We start from the raw sequence: 20,000 nt of genomic DNA on the forward strand, positions 1-20,000 counted from the left end.
GACGTCGCCTGGTGGGAGGGTTTCGACGGGGGATGTAGGTCCTATACGTATATAACATTTACAGTATCATTATTATTTTTTATACCTGGTATTCAATACACACTATAGTACATATGTGTTTATATATGTATATATATATGTGTGTGTGTGTGTGTGTGTGTGTGTGTGTGTGTGTGTGTGTGTGTGTGTATGTATGTATATATTTGGATATATATGTACACATATAAATTTGTATATTTATATACACATGTAAATGTGTCTATATATATATATATATATATATATATATATATATATATATATATACGGAGAAAGAGAGAGGGAGAGAGGGGGGAGACAGAGACAGACAGAGACAGACAGCCAGAGAGAGAGAGAGAGAGAGAGAGAGAGAGAGAGAGAGAGAGAGAGAGAGAGAGAGAGAGAGAGAGAGAGAGAGAGAGAGAGAGAGAGAGAGAGAGAGACGGAGGATTAGCGCGCGTGTATGTGTGTGTGTGTGTGTGTGTGTATGTGCATGTGGTTCCCGCGAGTGTACAGCCGAGCTTTCTACAGCGCGGGCGAGCGGCTCAGTGTTTACAGTGTGTGTGCGCGAGAAAGAGCAGAATTCGTGAACTCTCTGCCGGCGCCTGTGTTCTCGCTACAGCAGCTCTTTGAACCACATTGCGGTCGTGTAATAAATGTATGGTGATCCGTAGCGATGCCCTTCGATTGTGCTTGATCGATGTGACGAAGGAAGAATTTGAATATAATAGGTTTTGTTTCCGACTTCTTATTTGCACACAAGAGACCCCGAGTGTGGAGTGGGTAATGCGAGGGGATGTGTTGCCTCAGTGAATCTCTTCTTCAGTGACATTCGAAGGATAAAATAAGACAGTGATGGCGAGGATAATAGAGACGAAGATAAGGGAATAAAAGTGAAAATTACGTTTGCATACGTCAGTGCTTACTCTCCCTTTTCGATGGACTTCAAAAACACGAACGTTTACTTGAATAATATGAATAAAAAAGGAAGGGAGGACTTTGATATTATCACTGCAACATCTCCTGATATATGTCAATAGAGCACAAAAGTTACGGTTAAGCCTGGATCTGCGGTACCCCCCCCCCCCCTTCCTCTGCTGGTAGAGAACTGTACTTTACTTAAAACAGGCCTTCGTTTTTGGACTATATTTAGCGAAGGGAAAAGCGTCGTATATTGATATATCGTTGGGGTTTAGTCTTAGGATTATCTTGTTAGAGATGACGAGGTTATAACTGTTTTAGTCTGGCGAAAAGTTTTTTTTTTTCTTCTAATATTTTGTATTTTTTTTCTCTGATGGGGAGAGGGGAGATGAATAAATGACGAAGATCTGGGATTCTGAAGCTATACATTTCAAACCAAGTGCTGAACGACTGATGGCAGGTCTCAAGTCATCATTTACATATAAAAAAAAATCATACGGTTCTGGCGTAGGTTCAGCTGTTAGTCTTTTTTTTTTACAAGCTTCATTTTCTTCATCGCCTCCTTTGTCTTCTTCGTATTATTATTATTATTATTATTATTATTATTATTATTATCATTATCATTATCATTATCATTATTGTTATTATTATTATTATTATTATTAGTATTATTATCATTATTATTATTATTATTATTATTATTATTATTATTGTTGTTTTGTTGTTGTTATGTTGTCGTTGATATTGTTATCATTATTGTCATTATTATTATTATTAATATTATTATTATTATCATTATTATTTTTATTAATTCCATCACCAGTCGTCCATTACTATTCCCTTCTCCATTATCTCATCATCTTCATCTCTTTCCTCAACCTTCTTGCCTTCGTCACTCTTTGTTTTTTTCTTTTTTCCCCGATAGTCCCCCCTTTAGGCGAACTACTAACGCACACAATATGGTACGGCCTACATGTGTGACGTCATAAGCAAGGGCGATGTAAGTAGCTCTTGTATCGCCAGAACAGACTGGTACCGGGCTGGTGAGGGAGAGGTGTGGTTCCTGTGCGAACTACATGGTCTTTCTTACTCTGTTTCTGTGTGCGTGTGTTTCTCTCTGTCTGTCTGTCTGTCTCTGTCTGTCTCTGTCTCTCTCTGTCTCTCTGTCTCTCTGTCTCTCTCTGTCTCTCTGTCTCTCTGTCTCTCTGTCTCTCTGTCTCTCTCTCTGTCTCTCTCTCTCTCTCTCTCTCTCTCTCTCTCTCTCTCTCTCTCTCTCTCTCTCTCTCTCTCTCTCTCTCTCTCTCTCTCTCTCTCTCTTTCTCTTTCTCTTTCTCTCTTGGTACCTATTCATCTATCTATCTATCTATCAGAGAAATGCCTTCGTACAAACTTATGTAAACAAAAAATTGAATAGAAGACGCCCCCCCCCCCCCCCCCCCCCCCCGCTGCAAACACACCCGCATACATACACATACATACTTATGGAATATAGAATGAATAGGTGAATGGATAGATAAGTGTATATAGACTCAGATGTATACATATATGTCTGCATACATCTATATATAATAATGATGATAATAATAAGGATAATAACAATAATGATAATAATAATAGTAGTAGAACTAATAATGGCAATAATGATAATGACAATCATCATCCCCATCTTCATCATCATCATCATCAGCATCAGCATCATCAGCACTATAAAGACAACAATGATAATAATGGTAATAACAATAATAATGATAGCAATGACAACAATAACAATAACAGTAAAGACGATCACCCGATACTCCTCACAGATTACAGTAAGCCCGAGAGATCCTCCGCCAGTGCATATGACAAGCGACCTAAACGTTTTTTTGACCGTAATGTGAGAGCAGACTGACGCTAACGAGTTTTCTTGAATAACCTTCCGCCAGAAATTACACGTGTGGTCGATCTGTTTGTATCAAGAGTCTTCGTATTTATGGTAATGAAGGGTGAGATGGAGGGAGGAGAGAGGAGGGAGAGGGGAGGAAAGGAGGAGGGGGTGAGTTTGGGAGGCGCTTGTGTTATTGTTTTTTTTGTTTTGTTTTTTGTAATTGTCTTCGTGTCTGGGTTTTCTATGGGTGTAATTTTTTTCTCTCCCTCGGTGTTTTTTGTTTTGTTTTGTTTCTCTCGCTGTATTCTTACTCCTTCATTCTGTACTTTGCTCTTTCTCTCTCCTACCCTTCCCACTCTCTCTCTCTCTCTCTCTCTCTCTCTCTCTCTCTCTCTCTCTCTCTCTCTCTCTCTCTCTCTCTCTCTCTCTCTCTCTCTCTCTCTCTCTCTCTCTCTCTCTCTCTCTCTCTCTCTCCTCTCTCTCTCTCTCTTCTCTCTCTCTCTCTCTCTCTCACTCCTTCTCTTTCTCCTTCTCCTACTCCTCTCTCCTCCTTCTCCCTCTCCCTCTCCCTCTCCCTCTCCCTCTCCCTCTCCTTCTCTTTCTCCTTCTCCTCTCTCCTCCCTCTCCCTCTCCCTCTCCCTCTCCCTCTCCTTTCTTTTCTCTCTCTCCCTCTTCTTCGCTATCCATCAAGCTCTGTGATGAGAATTCGCAGCCGCTCCTTCCCTGTTTCATTCGCTGAGGTCGCGGTTACAGAGCAGAACGCCAGTAAAAGAACAATTTAATAGTTGGCAGAACATGTGCAAGTGATAAGTCCGAACATATTGCTGTGTTTTTGTTTTCTTCTTAATTGTGTTGGAGAATGGGGAGGGGGGGTGGAGGAGAGGGGAAGGGGAAGGGGGAAGTGGAAGGGGGAGGGGAAGGGGAAGGGGAAGGGGAAGGGGAAGGGGAAGGTAAAGGGAAGGAGAGGGGGAAGAGTTAGGTTTGGTGAAGACGTAATGGTAAATGAAGGGGTAGGGAACAGAAAATGGAATTATCGGTGTGTGGTTTACGGGTGACTTTTCAAGATTGGAGTCGTTTATTTTCGGAATTCGCGCGCTTAAGGAGAGAGAAATTGTCGAGAGGTTGATGGCTTACTTTGATAGATTATTGCTATTTTTTTATTATAGTTGTTTAGGAATTATTTTTTTGGTTTGCGATTTTTACTTAGAAACTTTGTTTTTTTGTCTAGATATATATAGGGTGTACTAAGCAGCTAACCTTGTACGTTGTAGGGAACTTTTATCTTGTCATTTTACACTTACATTCGTTTAGCCGATTAAACAAACGTGTATGGTATTGCGACACATGTCTTTTGTGCCATGGACAATGACCCATTCACGTTCCCCGTAATTAAAAAGAAAAAAAAGAGTTCCAACCGTCACCGTTTTTTTTTTTTTTTTCCTATTCCCCAAAACAGCTACGGCGCCTCAGTCAACCGGTATCATTCAACGGTTAAACTGCAGAATCACGCTAATATATTCATCCATTGAGATGTACTTTGCTCAGGTCGTGCAAGAGAGGATTTTTTGTTGTTGTTTTTTTTTTTTTTAGAACGAAGAGCCCGTTGTTTGCGTCAAGCTCGTGTTGTTATTGAGAAGAGGGAGGGGATGTTATGTAAAAGCAACGCGGAAGTTCTTTCGAAGACATTATATAAAGGATCCCTTTTTTTTTCTGTCTCTTATTGTCTCCCTCTCTCGTGTTTTCTTTTGGGGCTGAGAGGTACAGTTATTCATTACTTTCCTCCGTTTCCTTTCTTCTGTAAATTGATGCAGATTGAATGAAGAAGACCAGCCGAAGGAGAGTAAAAGGAAGAAAACGAAAAACAAAATGACACGAATTTACGCCATGCAATCTCGCTGTGGACTTTATTGATCAGGGAAGTTGGATTGTCGAATCGTGATCGAACTGAGACAAATTAACGGTAGAGGTTTCTAATAAAACTTCTGTCGCTCCATTAATGCGCGTAAATATGCCGACTGATATGTATATAGATAGATAGATAGATAGATAGATAGATAGATAGATAGATAGATAGATATAAAGAGAGAGAGAGAGATTAATAGATGGATAGGTTTGAAGAGATAGATGAATATAGATAAATAGATATGAACAAATAGGCAAATATAGGTATCAGTAGACAGATAGATATATATGAATTTAGGCAGGTACGAAAATATAGATATGTAAATAGATATAGATAGATACAATCTAAATAGACTGATATAGTTATAAATAGATAAAGGGTTATGATATAGATACATCCTTAATACCTCGTGTCAATAAACATATCTATAAATTATTTCTAAACATGAAAAGCATTCATTCAACGATTTTTTTTTTTTCAATCTGAAGTGATGACAGGTTAAAATTGCTGTATTGTGCTCAAGGCTTTGTTTCACGATGCCTGTCCATGGTACTGTGGAACATTTTATTTCATGGTAGGCGAAATGTAATCAGGTTAGGGTCATGGTACTTTTGTTGTAGTTGTTATTTCATTATTGTTATTATAATAATGATTATTACTATTATTTTTATTTTCATTATTATTATTATTATTATTATTATTATTATTATTATTATTATTATTATTATTATTATTATTATTATTATCATTATTATTATTATTATCATTATTATTATTATTATTATCATTATTATTATTATTATTATTATCATTTTTTTATAATTACGATAATTATTATTCGTATTACTATTATCATCAAAATTATAATTATTATTCTAATTATAATGAGAAAAGTAGTTGTAATACTTTCACCTGTAGTTATAATAGCAATCTAGAAGATAATTTTCATTTCGAACTCATTTTTCGTATAAAAACTATAATTACTTTAGTGACTGATAAACGGTTTCAATTACATATTCCAATACTCTCTAAAAATAAATTCACTAACAAACCATTCTCCTTCACGCGCGCACGCACGCACACGCACGCACACACACACACACACACACACACACACACACACACACACACACACACACACACACACACACACACACACACACACACTCTTCACCTACATATACCATCGATCATTTCACCCCTCCAAAAAAAAAGAAGTAAAAAAATAATAATAAAACAAAATAAAAAGAATCTCACCAAATCGTGAAATCGGAGCGAAAAACGTTTACAGCGATTTCCTCCTCCGCTCCCCGGGGCAATTTGGCCTGTTGCTATTACGTTGGGAATCGTGGGAGCGAGAGACAATAAATCTATTTCCTTTTTTTTTTTAATGTCTTTTAGGGGTGTCTTCTCTCTTTTTTTTTTCTTTTTTTTGTCTCTTTCGCGTTCTGTTGGTTTGTTTGTTTCGTTTTATGGCGCATTACCTGTTTTTTTCTAACTTGGTATGTCTTTTCTCTCTCTCTCTCTCTCTATATATATATATATATATATATCTGTCTATCTATGTATCTCTCCTTCCCCTTCTTCTTCTTCTTCCTCTTCTTCCTCTTCATCTTCCTCTTCCTCATCTTCTTCCCCTTCCCCCTTCTCCTTCTCCTTCTCCTTCTCCTTCTCCTTCCCCTTCCCCATCTCCCCCCCTCGCCTCCTCCCGCATTGCTACGTAACTTACACTTTTCCACGCTACATATCTATCCCACGTTATGACTTAGAAATAAAAATGCGAAATAGTTTACGAAAGAGATGCAGCTCGAACTCCATGATACACTGGTTATTCGTCGCTGGCATTCGTGAGATGGAGAAGGGGGTAGGAGGGGCGGGGGAGAAATGGGGGTAAAGGGAAAGGGGGTGGGTTCATTGTGCAAGTCATCATAATCAATTAATATGTGAGCGGAGTGGAGGGAAATTCCCTGGATGAAGATGCTGCTCAAGGTGACACGATATCATCTCCCGCCGTGTAGCATCTTCATCTCCGTCCGTGGGAAAAGCGGAGGGAGTTGAACGGTCGATGACGAGTAGAGTTGTTTTCAGGCGTCGAACGTAAGAGCGATTAAAACGAGCGAAGATAGAGGCAGCGGAACACGCATCGGCGGCGCTTTTGAACTTGGAAGATGGACGATCCCGTCTGACGCGGCTGACTCCGCTGCTGACGGCCATCATGCTCGAGGTGTTGTTCATAGGCCTGGTGGGCCTGACGTACACGTGTGTACAGACTCTGTTCTTCCTCAACTGCCTCAACTCGCGGAGGCGGGAACAAAGGAGGCTCGAAAAGATTTACCGAAGCAGTTTGAGAAAACTCAGTGTAAATGGAAGAGGAGCAGAAAATGGGATAAACGGCAATGGTGGGAATGCAGTAAATTGCAAGAGTGCGATAGAAAACGGGGGTCACACGGCGGAGAATGGGGAGGTGCGAGTCGGCGGCAAGGAGGGCGCCGTGGAAGAAGAGTCGGAAGGGCGGCTGGTGACGAGGCTTGTGGTCAGGAATGGGAAGGAGGCCGCGGCGGCTTCCCAGGAGGCCCGCGGAATCTCCCACTGCGTCCGAGTGCAGAATGCCATCGTGCAACTCAACGAGCAGAGCGTGGAAGGCGAGGGTGATGTTGCAGGTGCACGGAATGACACTCAGTCACACCGATCGAGGGAAGCAAGCCCAAACCTGAAGGAGAAGGGCTGTCATTCGCCGGCCATGGACACGAGCGGGCCTCAGTCTACGTGCAGCTACAACATCACCGTCAACAGCAACATGATCGAAATTCGGGACGACGGCGGACGCCCAGACCTGCAGCGGGAGGCGAATTTCGAGCCCAGCGAAGAGCCGACTTCCATGACGACGCAGGTGACTGTGTGCGAAGACCTCGACTGCAGTCACGAGGCTCTTGTCACGGGCCAGGGAGCCTCCTGCGGATCCCCGACTAGCAGCAGACGAGCGGACGGCAGCCCGGAGTCTCTTATATCGCATGATTTCCAGGAAGTGCAGGAAAAGCGCCTGGATATCGAGGATGGCTGCAGCACCGAGGACGAGCTAGAAGACGTATGCAGAAAGCCATGCCGAGGAGACGGAGGTCGGTCTCCAGCCAACCTCATCAGCACTATCTCGCAGATCCTCAACAGCCCTCCAGACTCCATGGAACCTGGAACGGAGTCTCTACCGCTAGATTCCAACGACGGCGACGGGGTTTTCGGGCAAAGTGCCTTCCCAGTCGGTCACGCCGACGAGTCAGGCGGAGTGAGCGAGATGGATAAGAAAGGCAAACAGAGAGGAGAAAACAAAGGCCAACCCAGTTCTGCATCTCACCGTGTCTCGTCTCGGCCTAATCCTCCGAGGCTCCGCGCAGGTGACAGGGAAGGGGGCGGGACCTGGACGCTGCCCCGGGCAGAGCGTCGACAACTTGACAGTCACGGCTCGCTGCCTAGGACTCGAGCCAGAGCCTCCGTTACGGCGGGAAAGGAGGGTAAAGGTTCCCTGGAAGGCCACACGCCCCAGCAGATCGCCGACGGCCGCCCTACCAGGCGTGACGCACTGCCGGGGAGAGCAAAGGCAGGAATCGGTCAGAGCCGCAGCACCTGCCATTCAAGCCCAGCCATGGCCGGCGCCGCCACCATCCACGCACACGCGGCCCGACTCAGCACCGCGCTGCATACAGGCAGAGACGAGGATACCGACGTTGCTGAGAGCTGCACTCGCACAGATGCAAATGCGGCAGTGAGTGAGTTTAAAGACGACAGCAATTGTACCACAGAAAAGGCTACAGGTAGAATCCCAGCACACGATTGTGAACCGGTGCTGATTCCCATTCCTGCCGACAGTGAAAAAGGCTCGGCGGACTCGTTGTCTTTTCGAGCCAGTGATAAAACTGGGAACGAAAACTGTGATCAAGGACGCGAAAGCGATGGCAAAGGAGAGGACGACTCCATATACGAAAGCATCGAGCCGCAGAACACGAGGCAAAATGACGAAAACTCGGAGGAAACGGGAGACAGTGATGAAACAGACGGAGCCAGAAAATCCCCGCGTGTGCCTTCAGGAAACGACGTCAGTCAAGGGCCGAGTCAGACGACGCAGAAGGTCCTCCACTACACTCAAGATGACGAGGAGAGTGTCGGGTCAGGCTCGCACTATGAAACTCTTAGCGAGCCTGACACACACAGAGACTCCGGATACGAGTCACCAGGTATTTTTCTGCTTTTCCTAATAGTTTAAGTTTGCAGCTGTTTTGGTTGTTTTTTGTGTACTAGTGTTTGTGTTTGCTGGTATTTATTGTGTGTATGTGCAAGTGTGTCTTCTCTTAAGTATGTGTAATATACTGTGGGTAGTATACTCATAATCTGCATCAATCTTTGCTTGCATTTTAGACCTTATGGTAAGACGAACATGTTTCATTAATATGATTTTGAAAGATACGCAGATGATACATTTCCAAACTGCATCAGTGAACATGCAGGTGGTTTCCTGTTCCGGAATACTCCAGTCGACAATACAAATTAGCTTTTGTGTCCCTGATAAAAAAAAGAAGAAAAAAAATACAATGGCTCCGTCCTTCGAAGTTTCCTGAACGCCGTAAAGATCCAGCACTAATCCTCCCAGATAAATCGATTTAACTGCGCAGCCTTGACCGATTCCAAAAGGCGAATTCGAAACCTCATTGTCAAAAGAAAAAAAAAAAAAAAAAAAGTTGGGGAGGACCCGGATTTGTGTAAAGGCGGCGGAAAGGTTGCGCTTGTCAACAGCGTCTACCTGATTACTTGGTGAACCTGAACAACCTTCCCCCTCCTCCTCCCTCCTCCCCCTCCCTTTCACCCTTCTCTTCCCTCCCACTTGACATACACGTACATTCATACGTACATGTGTGTGATACATGTATGCACATACATACATAATACATATTACATAAATACATACATCATTATGCATTTCCTTTTGTGTGGGTTAGTAGGTTATTTATGATTTGGTAATTAATGCAGGTTCCTAGATATTTATATTTGTTGTCTGTATTTAGAGATGCCAAGGTGTCTAAATTTTGGATGATTAACGGTATGTCCGTATGGTGGTAATGAAATCGAAAAAGTTACTAATTTTGATTTAATTCGTCTTAAGATTCTCTCTCTCTCTCTCTCTCACTCTCTCTCTCTCTCTTCCCTCTCCTCTCTCTCTCTCTCTCTCCCCCCCCCCCTCCCTCTCCCTCTCCCTCTCCCTCCCCCTCCCCCTCCCCCTCCCCCTCCCCCTCCCTCCCTCCCTCCCTCTCTCCCTCTCTCCCCCCCTCCCTCCCTCCCTTTCCCTCTCCCTCTCCCTCCTTACTTCCTTCCCCTTCTCCCTCCCTCTTTACTTCCTTCCCCCTCTCTCTCCCTCCTTACTTCCTCCCCCCTCGCCCTCCTTACTTCCCTCCCTCCCTCCCTCCCTCATGCTCGAAAACCCATAGTGTCTCTTAACGGACGAGAAGCCGGCCGGAAAACGACCTCCATTGAACGATCATTCGTCCTCAGAACACGGTGACCCCAACGCCTTTGTTATGCTTTCCAGTGTTTACAACTCGACTGACAACGCCCCCCTCCTCCTCCTCCCTCCCTTCCCCTCCCCTCGTACGTCAAGTGTCGTTAAGGATGGTTTTCTGTGCGGTTTCTGCACGATGCTCGCCTCTGTAATGGGCGGTTGAGTATTTGCACCTGAGGGAGAAGGCGGAGGGAGGAAGGAGAGAAGGAGGGAGAAGGAGGGAGGGAGGGAGAAGGAGGGAGGGAGGGAGGGGGATGGTGATCGTTGAACCATAGTTTGGGATTGTATTTCTTTTTATTTTTCTTATTTCTTTTCTCTCTTCTTTTGTATTGTCTTTCCGTTCGGTGACGTCAGTTCGTTCTGGCTGTAGAGAATCAGCTGACCTGTAGAGGTGATGAATCCAGTGATTTACTCTCGTGGAAAAATGGAAAAGCGTTGAAACTGATTACATCGCTTTCATATTTTTCTTTTTCTTTATCTTGTCTCGACGTCTGGCCTTTTCTTATGTGCTTTTCTCGATTGTTTAATTTTTTATCTATTAGGAGCACTTCTTTTCTTCTTTCCATTTTTACTTCTTTTGATCTTTCTCTTTTCCCGCTTTTTTTTTTTATTTCCCTTCCTCTTTCCGAAAAAAAAAAAAAATCCCGGTTTCTTTTTCTTTCGGCTGCAGTATGTTTTTTTTTTTCGACTATTTTTTTCTCTCCATACAGTAGTCGACGAAACAATATAAAGAGAGGAGTGGGGTTTTATAGGTTTCTGGTAAAACAGGAGCTTGTGGGACCGAGTGACCGGAAGTTGATGGAAAGGCGAGTTAGAAATTCCCCGCAAATTTCCGCTTTAGAGCTTGTTCAACGCATCGACACACTTCGCTAGTATTCATTTTTTTTTTCTTGCACGTATATTACGTACGTGGTTATTGCATTAGCCCGATGAATACCTTGTAGTACAGAGTTTCCTAACCGCGACGTTTTATTACGCTGTGAATTTAGAAGACGACGGTGATATCGACGCCGAGTGAAGTAGGTATCCGCAAGAATTTCCGCGGACGCTCAGTGAAAGAAAGAAAAAGATAATTGCAGATGCAATTTTCCCCCAACGAGAGTTCATTAACGCAAAGCTAACATGACCTACATAAAACCAGCCAGGCATTTTTTTTTCCCCGGTGCGTAATTAGCATTCACATGTTCTGTTAAGCGACATAAATAATGGAGGTCCTTAGCCATTGTTGTCAGCCCGTGAGAATGGATATATCGGCAAGTTTTCGCTGATTTACTAAACGCGGCGCGGAGAAGGCAGAGGAGATCATCGTGATCATCGTGTGCCATTGCGCGTCTTGCATCGTTGCGGTCGAAGCCCAGTTGCTTGTGTACTCGGAACGATGTTATGGACGTCCCTGCTTGCCTGTTTATTTTGTGCTAGATATGCACATAGGCATGAAACAGGATTACACATGTATCCAACCTAGCATATATACAGACAAATATATATGCACACACACGTATATGGACACACACACTCACATGCACAAGCACGCATACGCACACGCACACGCACACGCACACGCACACGAACACGCAAACGCACACGAACACGCACACGCCCACGCCCACGCCCACACATACATAAACAAAGCGTGTGGGTTGTGTTCGCCAGTTATCATTCATAACCGGAATGTACAGTGCAAATAAGATATTTCTTATGCGCATGATAAGTAAAGGCTTCACAGTGTTTGGATGGCATTTAGCGAACCGAGTTACTAAGTTAGTTATATGAACAGTTTATATCCTTTTTTGGTCATTTGTTTTCACGTCAGTTTTAGGTTTTCAGGGCACAGGATTTAGAACAAAGGTTGTACATTCATAATTGTTCCTACCCGCGTATCTTCCGCGCCATGTTAATTGTGTCAGTTATAAATTTCTCTTGTATGACTCGCTCTCCTCTCTCTCTCGTCTCTTCTCTTCTCTTCTCGTCTCTCTTCTCTTCTCTTCTCTTCTTCTCTTCTCTCTCTCTTCTCTTCTCTTCTCTCTCTTCTCCCTCCCTCCCTCCCACTTCCTCTTCTCTCTCTCTCCCTTTCCTCCTTCACCCTCTCTTGTATTTTTTGCCTCCATAGTATTTAAAACAGTCACCTACCTGTGAAAGACACAAGCCTGTCATTGCAATGAAACGTCATTTTGAATTTAGAAATCGGATAACGGTCTCGGCCAATTTTAAAAACATTTTCCTTGAAGAAATAATTCTCCAGAGATGAGCAATTCAATAGTAACATATTGTGAACCTGACTGAAGTCTTTACATTTATTTGTTTAATTTTTCTTTCCTCTTTTTTTTTTGTTTGTTTGTCGAGTTCAAGATAATAATACATTTTTTTTGCACCACTGAATTTGCAAAAAAATGCCGTTGTAAAAGAATCTGCTTAGCGTCACACGGGCGGGTGACGCAACACGCAAATAATCTTTCTGGGGAATATTACTGTTTTCTGGTTGATTGGGAGGCAAATGCACACCCACGCACATACATACATAATACATAATACGCACGCACACGTACACACGCACACGTACACACGCACACGTACACACTCACACGTACACACTCACACGTACACACTCACACGTACACACACACACACACGTACACACACACACACACACACACACGTACACACACACACGTACACACACACACACACACACACACACACACACACACACACACACACACACACACACACACACACACACACACACACACACACACACACACACACACACACACACACACACACACACATCACCACTTACAGCAACGCAACAGATGATGACCATTCCAAACGACAAATAAAAAAATAAACAAACAAACAAAAAAAATGATGATGACCCCCTCCCTCCCCCCGTAAAAAAAACGAAGAAAAACAAAAAAACGAGGGATGGCGGACAAAGTGTGAACATCTGGTCTCGGGTCCCGTTTTCCAGACCAGCTGGAGGGTGCGAGGCAGCCACTGCGCCCGCGCTGATGTCATCGCGGGAGAGTGCGCCGGCGCGGGTGAAATCGGAGAAGGGGGAGGGAGGGGGGGCTGTTGGAGGTGGGGGCGAGGGGAGGGGGCTTTTGGAGTTGGGGGCGAGGGGGGGGCTAATGGAGTTGGGGTAGAGAGGGGAGCGGCTATTGGAGTTGGGGGAGAGGGGGGGGGCTTTTGGAGTTGGGGCGAGGGGAGGGGGACTTCTGGTGTTGGGGGCGAGGGGGGGGCTTCTGAAGTTGGGGGCGAGGGATGGGGGATGGGGAGGGACTTTGGAGTTGGAGGAGTAGGAGTTGGAAACGTTGGGGGGGGGGGGGGGGAGGAGGATTTCGAGGTTGGGGGTGAATAAGGTGGGGGGGTTAGAGTTAAGGGAAGGAGATATCGAGGTTAAGGGGGGGGGGGAGTTTTATTCATTCACTTAATATAAATTTTCATATATTTTTATTTGTTTTTATTGGTTTACTTATTCATTTATTTTTATTTTCTTGGAGTTGGAAGGAGGATTTCAAGGTAAGGGGAATAAAAGTAGGGATTTTTAAGACCAGGAGGAGGGGGGGGATATTTTGAAGAGTGGGGTGAGGGAAAGGGGGGTGAGGGGGGGTTTACGACGAAGGGGGGGCTCCCGGCCAAAAAAGGAGAGGGGAAGGGGGGTGTTCCAATTCAGGGGGGTGGGGGAGTGGGGGATGGAGGTGAGGAGAGGAGAGTAAGGAGCGGTATGGGGGGGGGGGGGGGCGCATGAGGACATGTACGCTGGGGAGAGAGAGAGAGAGACAGAAAGAAAGAAAGAGAGAAAGAAAGAAAGAAAGAAAAAGAAAGAGAATAAGAGAGTGAGGGAGAGAGAGAGAGAGAGAGAGAGAGAGAGAGAGAGAGAGAGAGAGAGAGAGAGAGAGAGAGAGAGAGAGAGAAAGAAAGAAAGAAAGAAAGGAAGAGAAAGAGGAGAAAAAGAAAGAGAGGGAGAGAGAGAGAGAGGGAGAGGGAGAGGGAGAGGGAGGGAGGGAGGGGAGGGAGGGAGGGAGGGAGGGAGGGAGGGAGGGAGGGAGGGAGAGAGGGAGAGAGGGAGAGAGGGAGAGAGGGAGAGAGGGAGAGAGGGAGAGAGAGGGAGAGAGAGAGAGAGAGAGAGAGAGAAAGCGAAAGAAATTAGACAGACAAACACATAAACGGTAAATACTGTAGGTAAATATACGCTACAAGAGATAAAATTACACAGTGATTGAACATTTTACAGGATCGGGTTATTCAAACGAAAAAAAAAAAAAAATAGAAATAAAAATGCTGAGAGAAATTTAAAGAACCAAAACTCACAAGAAAGTAACACATTCAAACAAAACAATAAGAAAAGAAAAGAAAAGAGAAGACAATGCACATTAACGTACCCTATGAGCATCTACGGCAACCGGAAGTGAAATCATTAAGCAAGGAACTGAGACAATAGAAAGCGTGTTTGCTTCCACCCTCGTTAAAAAAAGAAAAGAAAAAAAAAAAGGAAAAGAAAAAAAAAAAATCTACGTCATAGCGTCAGTTCCTTAAAGATTCGGCCGATTTTCGATCTAATGGCGCACTTAAATAAGAGTCGATTTCCCGCGAAAACGCACGTGGGGAGGGGTGGAGAGGGAGAGGGGGGAGGATGTATGATTTTAAACGGTTCAACGTTCATTTGTCAGAATCCAATTTGTTCTGCTGCGAAGGATACTGGATGGTTTACTCGGTCGTTTGTGTCGTTCGCTAGCCACGTCGCCGGCGGGAAGGAACGAACGTGTCGAAATGTAATCACGTTATGGGCGGACATCGACGCCCGCGAATTCGCCGGAGGTTGGGAACAGGTGGCGGCTTTCCCGCTCTCTCTCCGGCGGCCGCCGCATCCCCGCCCCGTGTGTGTGTGTGTGTGTGTGTGTGTGTGTGTGTGTGTGTGTGTGTGTGTGTGTGTGTGTGTGTGTGTGTGTGTGTGTGTGTGTTGTTTATGTATGCATGCATGTATGTATGTATGTATGTATCATATATATATATATATATATATATATTATTATTAGACACGCACATGCATACACATATATATAAAATATATATAAATGGATATAGATATAGATATATATCATAGTAACTACAATATGTGTGTGTATATATTACGATCTGTACATGGCCGTCCCATTTCCTGAGCATAAACGTCTCCTTCGCCCACTAACCGAGTCTCACACTCAGTGTCTTCCTCCACCTCAACCTTGCTCCTCTGTTCATGATCTCATGCGCCAGTCCGGGTTTCCTGTCGTCATGCACCGTCCATGTATTAGGTTAACCGCGCTCATTACCCACTGCGAGCCTTGAAGTGTTACCGTTTTTCTTTTTTTTCCTTTTTGTCTGCTTTAATATTTCGCTTTTGTGTTTGTTTTTCTGCTGTTGGTTTCTTGTGTTTGTTTTTCCTCTTTTGCCTTTTTTTTTGGGGGGGGGGGGGAGAGGGGGGTAGTCTTTAGTCCCTAAGCAAGTTTTTATGTGTGTACAAACTGTTATCTGTTTGTATACATATTTGTGTAAGTAACAATAAAACCGGAAGTATAAACATTCCGACAGAAACAGACCAAAGAGAAGAATGATTATGTTGTAAATACGTCACCGATTAACCTAATTGATCCATCCGCAAGAAAAGAAGAGAGTGAGAGAGAGAGAGAGAGAGAGAGAGAGAGAGAGAGAGAGAGAGAGAGAGAGAGAGAGAGAGAGAGAGAGAGAGAGAGAGAGAGAGAATGTTTCAAGAATTCTCTCTCTCACTCTGTCTCTCCCTCCCATCCCCCCTGATTGAGTAAATGAGTGAATTTGTTGAAAGGGTGAGAGCGAGCGAGGTAGATACAGTAGAGAAGGAGGCTGCGGAAAACAGATGAGTCGATCGCAAGACTCAAAGATGACAGATGAGTGTCATTTCTCACAGCAAGCGGGTCCTCGGAGTTCGTAATAACAGACGCGTTCAGCTAAAATATAAGCACGGAATTCCTGAATGGCTGTCTTTAGAGGGTTGGATTCGATCGATTGTCGTACAGAAAGCATTTTCCTGCTGTCTGTTTCGTTTTGTATTATTTCTTAAGACACTTTCTTTTATGGACGTTCTGGTAGGAACCGAAATGTTGGTGTGCAAGCAATAATATTATGAATTTATATTTATGATTATACAGATGTTATATGCACATGCTTATTTATTTGTGTATATATATTTAGTAGCATGGATAAATACGGACATTCCCGTTGAAGGACTTAGAGAACTTGCGTGCTGTACCATGCTGTACTGCTTTCACTGAAGGGCATGTGTTCTGCTAATGATTTTTCCAAGGTCTCGTTCTTTTAGCTTCTCCTCGCTATCCTTCCCCGCCTACCAGCCCTCAGTAACTTCCACCTTGGGCCTCCCTCTAACCTCGTCCTTTCCGCTCACAGTGAAGGCCGACGTGCACAGCGGCGACGACTCGGCCTCCGTCAGCAGCGGCGACCACGACCACCACTACGAGGACATCGATCCGGCCCTCATGGCGAGTCGGGCGGCCGCGCGGGAGTCGGCGGGGCGCGCGCGAGACGCCGCCTCGGCCGCGTCTCCTTCCCGTCGCTCCTCCTCCTCCCGCTCGAACCCGAGGGAGGGATCTTCCAAGGAGGAACACGAGGAAGAAGGCAACGGGGAGGCCGCACGACGCAAGCAGAGGCTCCAGGGCCTCGACGACCTCATCGCTGGTGAGTCTCCGGCCACGGGATCGGGGCGGGATTTCCCGTTATTATTCCCTCGTGAAGGAGTGGATTGACGCCTTCCACGACAAGCTCTGCCTCTGCTCTTTGCTTTGGCAGACTATGAAACAAGCATGATCATTTATTGTTATTATTGTTAGAGAGACTAGAACTTAGATGCATGATCATACACACATTTTGAAAATAACGATTCCAAAAATTCAAAAAATAAAAGATAAATTAAATTGAAAAACAATGACAATGAGACGTCATGAAGACCTTTAACGCAATCAAGTCCCCTCCCACCTACCTTACCAAGGACCTCCCTCGCCAAACTTACAAACCTGCCCCGTGACTCCTACTCGACCCCCCCCCCCCCTCTTCCCTTTACATCCCCTTACTTGCTTCATCCCCACCCCCTTCCCTCCTCCTCCTCCTCCTCCTCCTCCTCCTCCTCCTCCTCCTCCTCCTCCTCCTCCTCCTCCTCCTCCTCCTCCTCCTCCCCCTCCTCCCCCCACTCCTCCCCCCACTCCTCCCCCCACTCCTCCTCCTCCTCCCACTCCTCCTCCTCCTCCTCCTCCTCCGCCTCCTCCTCCTCCTCCTCCTCCTCCTCCTCCTCCTCCTCCTCCTCCTCCTCCTCCTCCTCCTCCTCCTCCTCCTCCTTCCTCTCCTTATCCTCCACATCCTTATCCTCTCATTGCTATGCTTCTCAACGGTCTCGCATGCCCCCCCTTCAGGAGTCCCCCCACCAGACTACGACATCAGGGGGCCACTGCACGACGCATCAGCACGACCTGACGTCCGTAACCCAGTGGACATAGGGCCAGCATACCCCGCCACCGGGTATGTCGGGCTGCCCAGCAGGAGAGAGAGAGAGAAAGAGAGAAAGAAAAAAGAGGGAATAGAGAAGAGGATAGAGTTTGAGAAAGATAGAATAGGATATAGATATAGATATAGTTTAAGATATAGAGATAGGATAAGTTTTTGAGATAGAGATAGAGATAGAGAATAGAGAGAGAGAGAGAGAGGAGAGAGAGAGAGAGAGAGAGAGGAGAAGAGAGAGAGGAAGAAGAGAGAGAGAGATGGTTTGGGGGACTGAAAAAGAAAAGGATAAAAAGAGAGAAAAGAAAAAAAAAAAGAAGAGAAGAGATAGAGAGAAGAGAGAGAAGAGTGAGAGAGAGAGAGAGAGAGAGAGAGAGAGAAGAGAAGAGAGATGAGTTACGGATGAAAAAGAAAAGGATGAAAGAAAGAGAGAAAGAGAAAGAGAGGGAGGGAGGGAGGGAGGGAGGGAGGGAGGGAGGGAGAGAGGTAGAGATTACGAATAGAGAAAGAGAAAGGATGAAAAAAAGGATGGCGATAGAGAAAGCGCATGATTACAGATCTCACCCCTGCCGTAGACCTGTCGGTGGTCAAAGTATTCAGCACTGCCTGCCTCTTGTTACTCTGCATGTGCTAGTGCTTCCCTTCTCCTCCTCGCTGATTTATTGAGTAGTTTATTTTTCTGACACTTTTCTCCAGACGGTTTTCTCTTTTATTTTGATGGTCCTCCATTCCCGTTCTCTCCCTTTCTCTTTTTTGTCTGTTTATTTGTCTGTCTCTCTTTCTCTCTCTTTCTTTCCCTCTCTCTCTCTCTCTTTCGCTCTCTCTCTCTCTCTCTCTCTCTCTCTCTTTCCGCTCTCTCTCGCTCCCCTCGTCTCTCTCTCTCTCTCTCTCTCTCCTCTCTCTCTCTTCGTCTCTCTCTCTCTCTCTCCTCCGCATTCTCTCTCTCTCTTCCTTCTCCTCTCTCTCTCTCTCTCTCTCTCTCTCCTCTCTCTCTCTTCTCTCTCTCTCTCTCTCTCTCTCTCTCTCTCTCTCTCTCTCTCTCTCCTTTCTGAAAGCACCCTAGACGAAGTAGATTGACTTGACTGCACCGCTTGGCACTGACTTTACTCCATTCCACCACTTGACTTCACTTCATTGCACTAGAAGTCATATTTCAGTATTTCTGTGTATCTGATTTTATTTTCTACTTCTATTCCTCTAAAATCGAACGGGGAAAAGGTAAGTTAAGATGCCGCCTCTTCTCGTAAGGTAGGAAAACGAATTCCCCCGGTATTACCTGATTTCGTAATTTTAGAAATGATTTGGCAAACCCCCTTTTTTTTCCCGAATCGCAGACCTTTCAAGAGACTCATGAATCACGTGTTTTGCGGCTTAGTATTGGAACCCTCCGCGCAGCATTGTGCCTTTGGAACAAAATGGCTACAAAAGAGGGGTGCGGTTTCAAGTTAAACAAGCGGAACCGACGCGTGAATACGAACATTACAACTTGTTTATTATCTTAGATCAATGGGTCTTGGTCGGAAACTGTGAGAAATGGGCTTTTATGTCAGCGTTCGTGTACCTGTTTCTTTTCGTGGAATGGAGGATTTCGCTTGATTTTTTTTTTTTATTTCTTTATCGTAACGTTATCATTTGGAAATTTCCTGTCCTTTAGGTCTCATGTTCGTATTTGCATTACATTTGTTTCGGTCTTCACCAAAGAGGTATTATAAAAGGATAAGGTGCGTGGCAGTAAACGGAATCTTTTTATATCCATTATTGAATAGAATCGAAATCGACTTTTTCTATAAAGAAGAGAAGGTAATTGATAAACCTTTTTTTTTCTCTCTCTTCTTTTCTTCTTTTTTTTTCTTTTAATTCTCTTTTCCTTCGTCATTGACACATCACGGAATATCTTTTGGGGTTGCGTGCGCGTCGACGCCCATTTCGGAAAATCGAAAGTTATCGATTTCTCTCGGATTCATAACTAACGATTTAGACGAACGACGCCGGCAAGAAACGCCCCTTTTTTTAATGACGCGAGTTTGGGAGTAACCGGCGAGAAAATTGAGATAATTTTTTAGCTTTTTCGAAAGTGGAGATCCTTCTAATATTCAAATAGGGGGGGTTGGGGGTTTCCGAGTGTCCTATTGGCCGCCGGTTTAGAAGCTTTTTCAAAATGGCTGCTGCGAAAACCGGAAAACCCAGCGGGATTTGCTGGAGGAAGAAGGAGGAAAGAGGAAGAA

The 20,000-nt window shown here is 44.7% G+C and overlaps 1 protein-coding gene across 4 annotated transcripts in view; it reads left to right on the forward strand.

Moving 5' to 3' along the window:
- Window positions 1–20,000, forward strand: part of LOC125040587 (espin-like) — a 341,831-nt gene that overhangs the window by 314,629 nt on the left and 7,202 nt on the right. For 3 of the 4 annotated variants that reach the window (XM_047635209.1, XM_047635210.1, XM_047635207.1), the window contains one exon: window positions 16,675–16,962. In XM_047635209.1, coding sequence (XP_047491165.1) covers window positions 16,675–16,962 — 288 coding nt within the window. Of the gene's footprint in view, window positions 1–541; window positions 677–6,797; window positions 8,936–16,674; window positions 16,963–20,000 lie in introns of those variants that run through there. The other variant, XM_047635208.1, reaches the window with a different exon arrangement.

The sequence above is a fragment of the Penaeus chinensis genome, chromosome 29 (assembly GCF_019202785.1).
Source record: "Penaeus chinensis breed Huanghai No. 1 chromosome 29, ASM1920278v2, whole genome shotgun sequence".
In the NCBI taxonomy this organism is placed as follows: domain Eukaryota; kingdom Metazoa; phylum Arthropoda; class Malacostraca; order Decapoda; family Penaeidae; genus Penaeus; species Penaeus chinensis.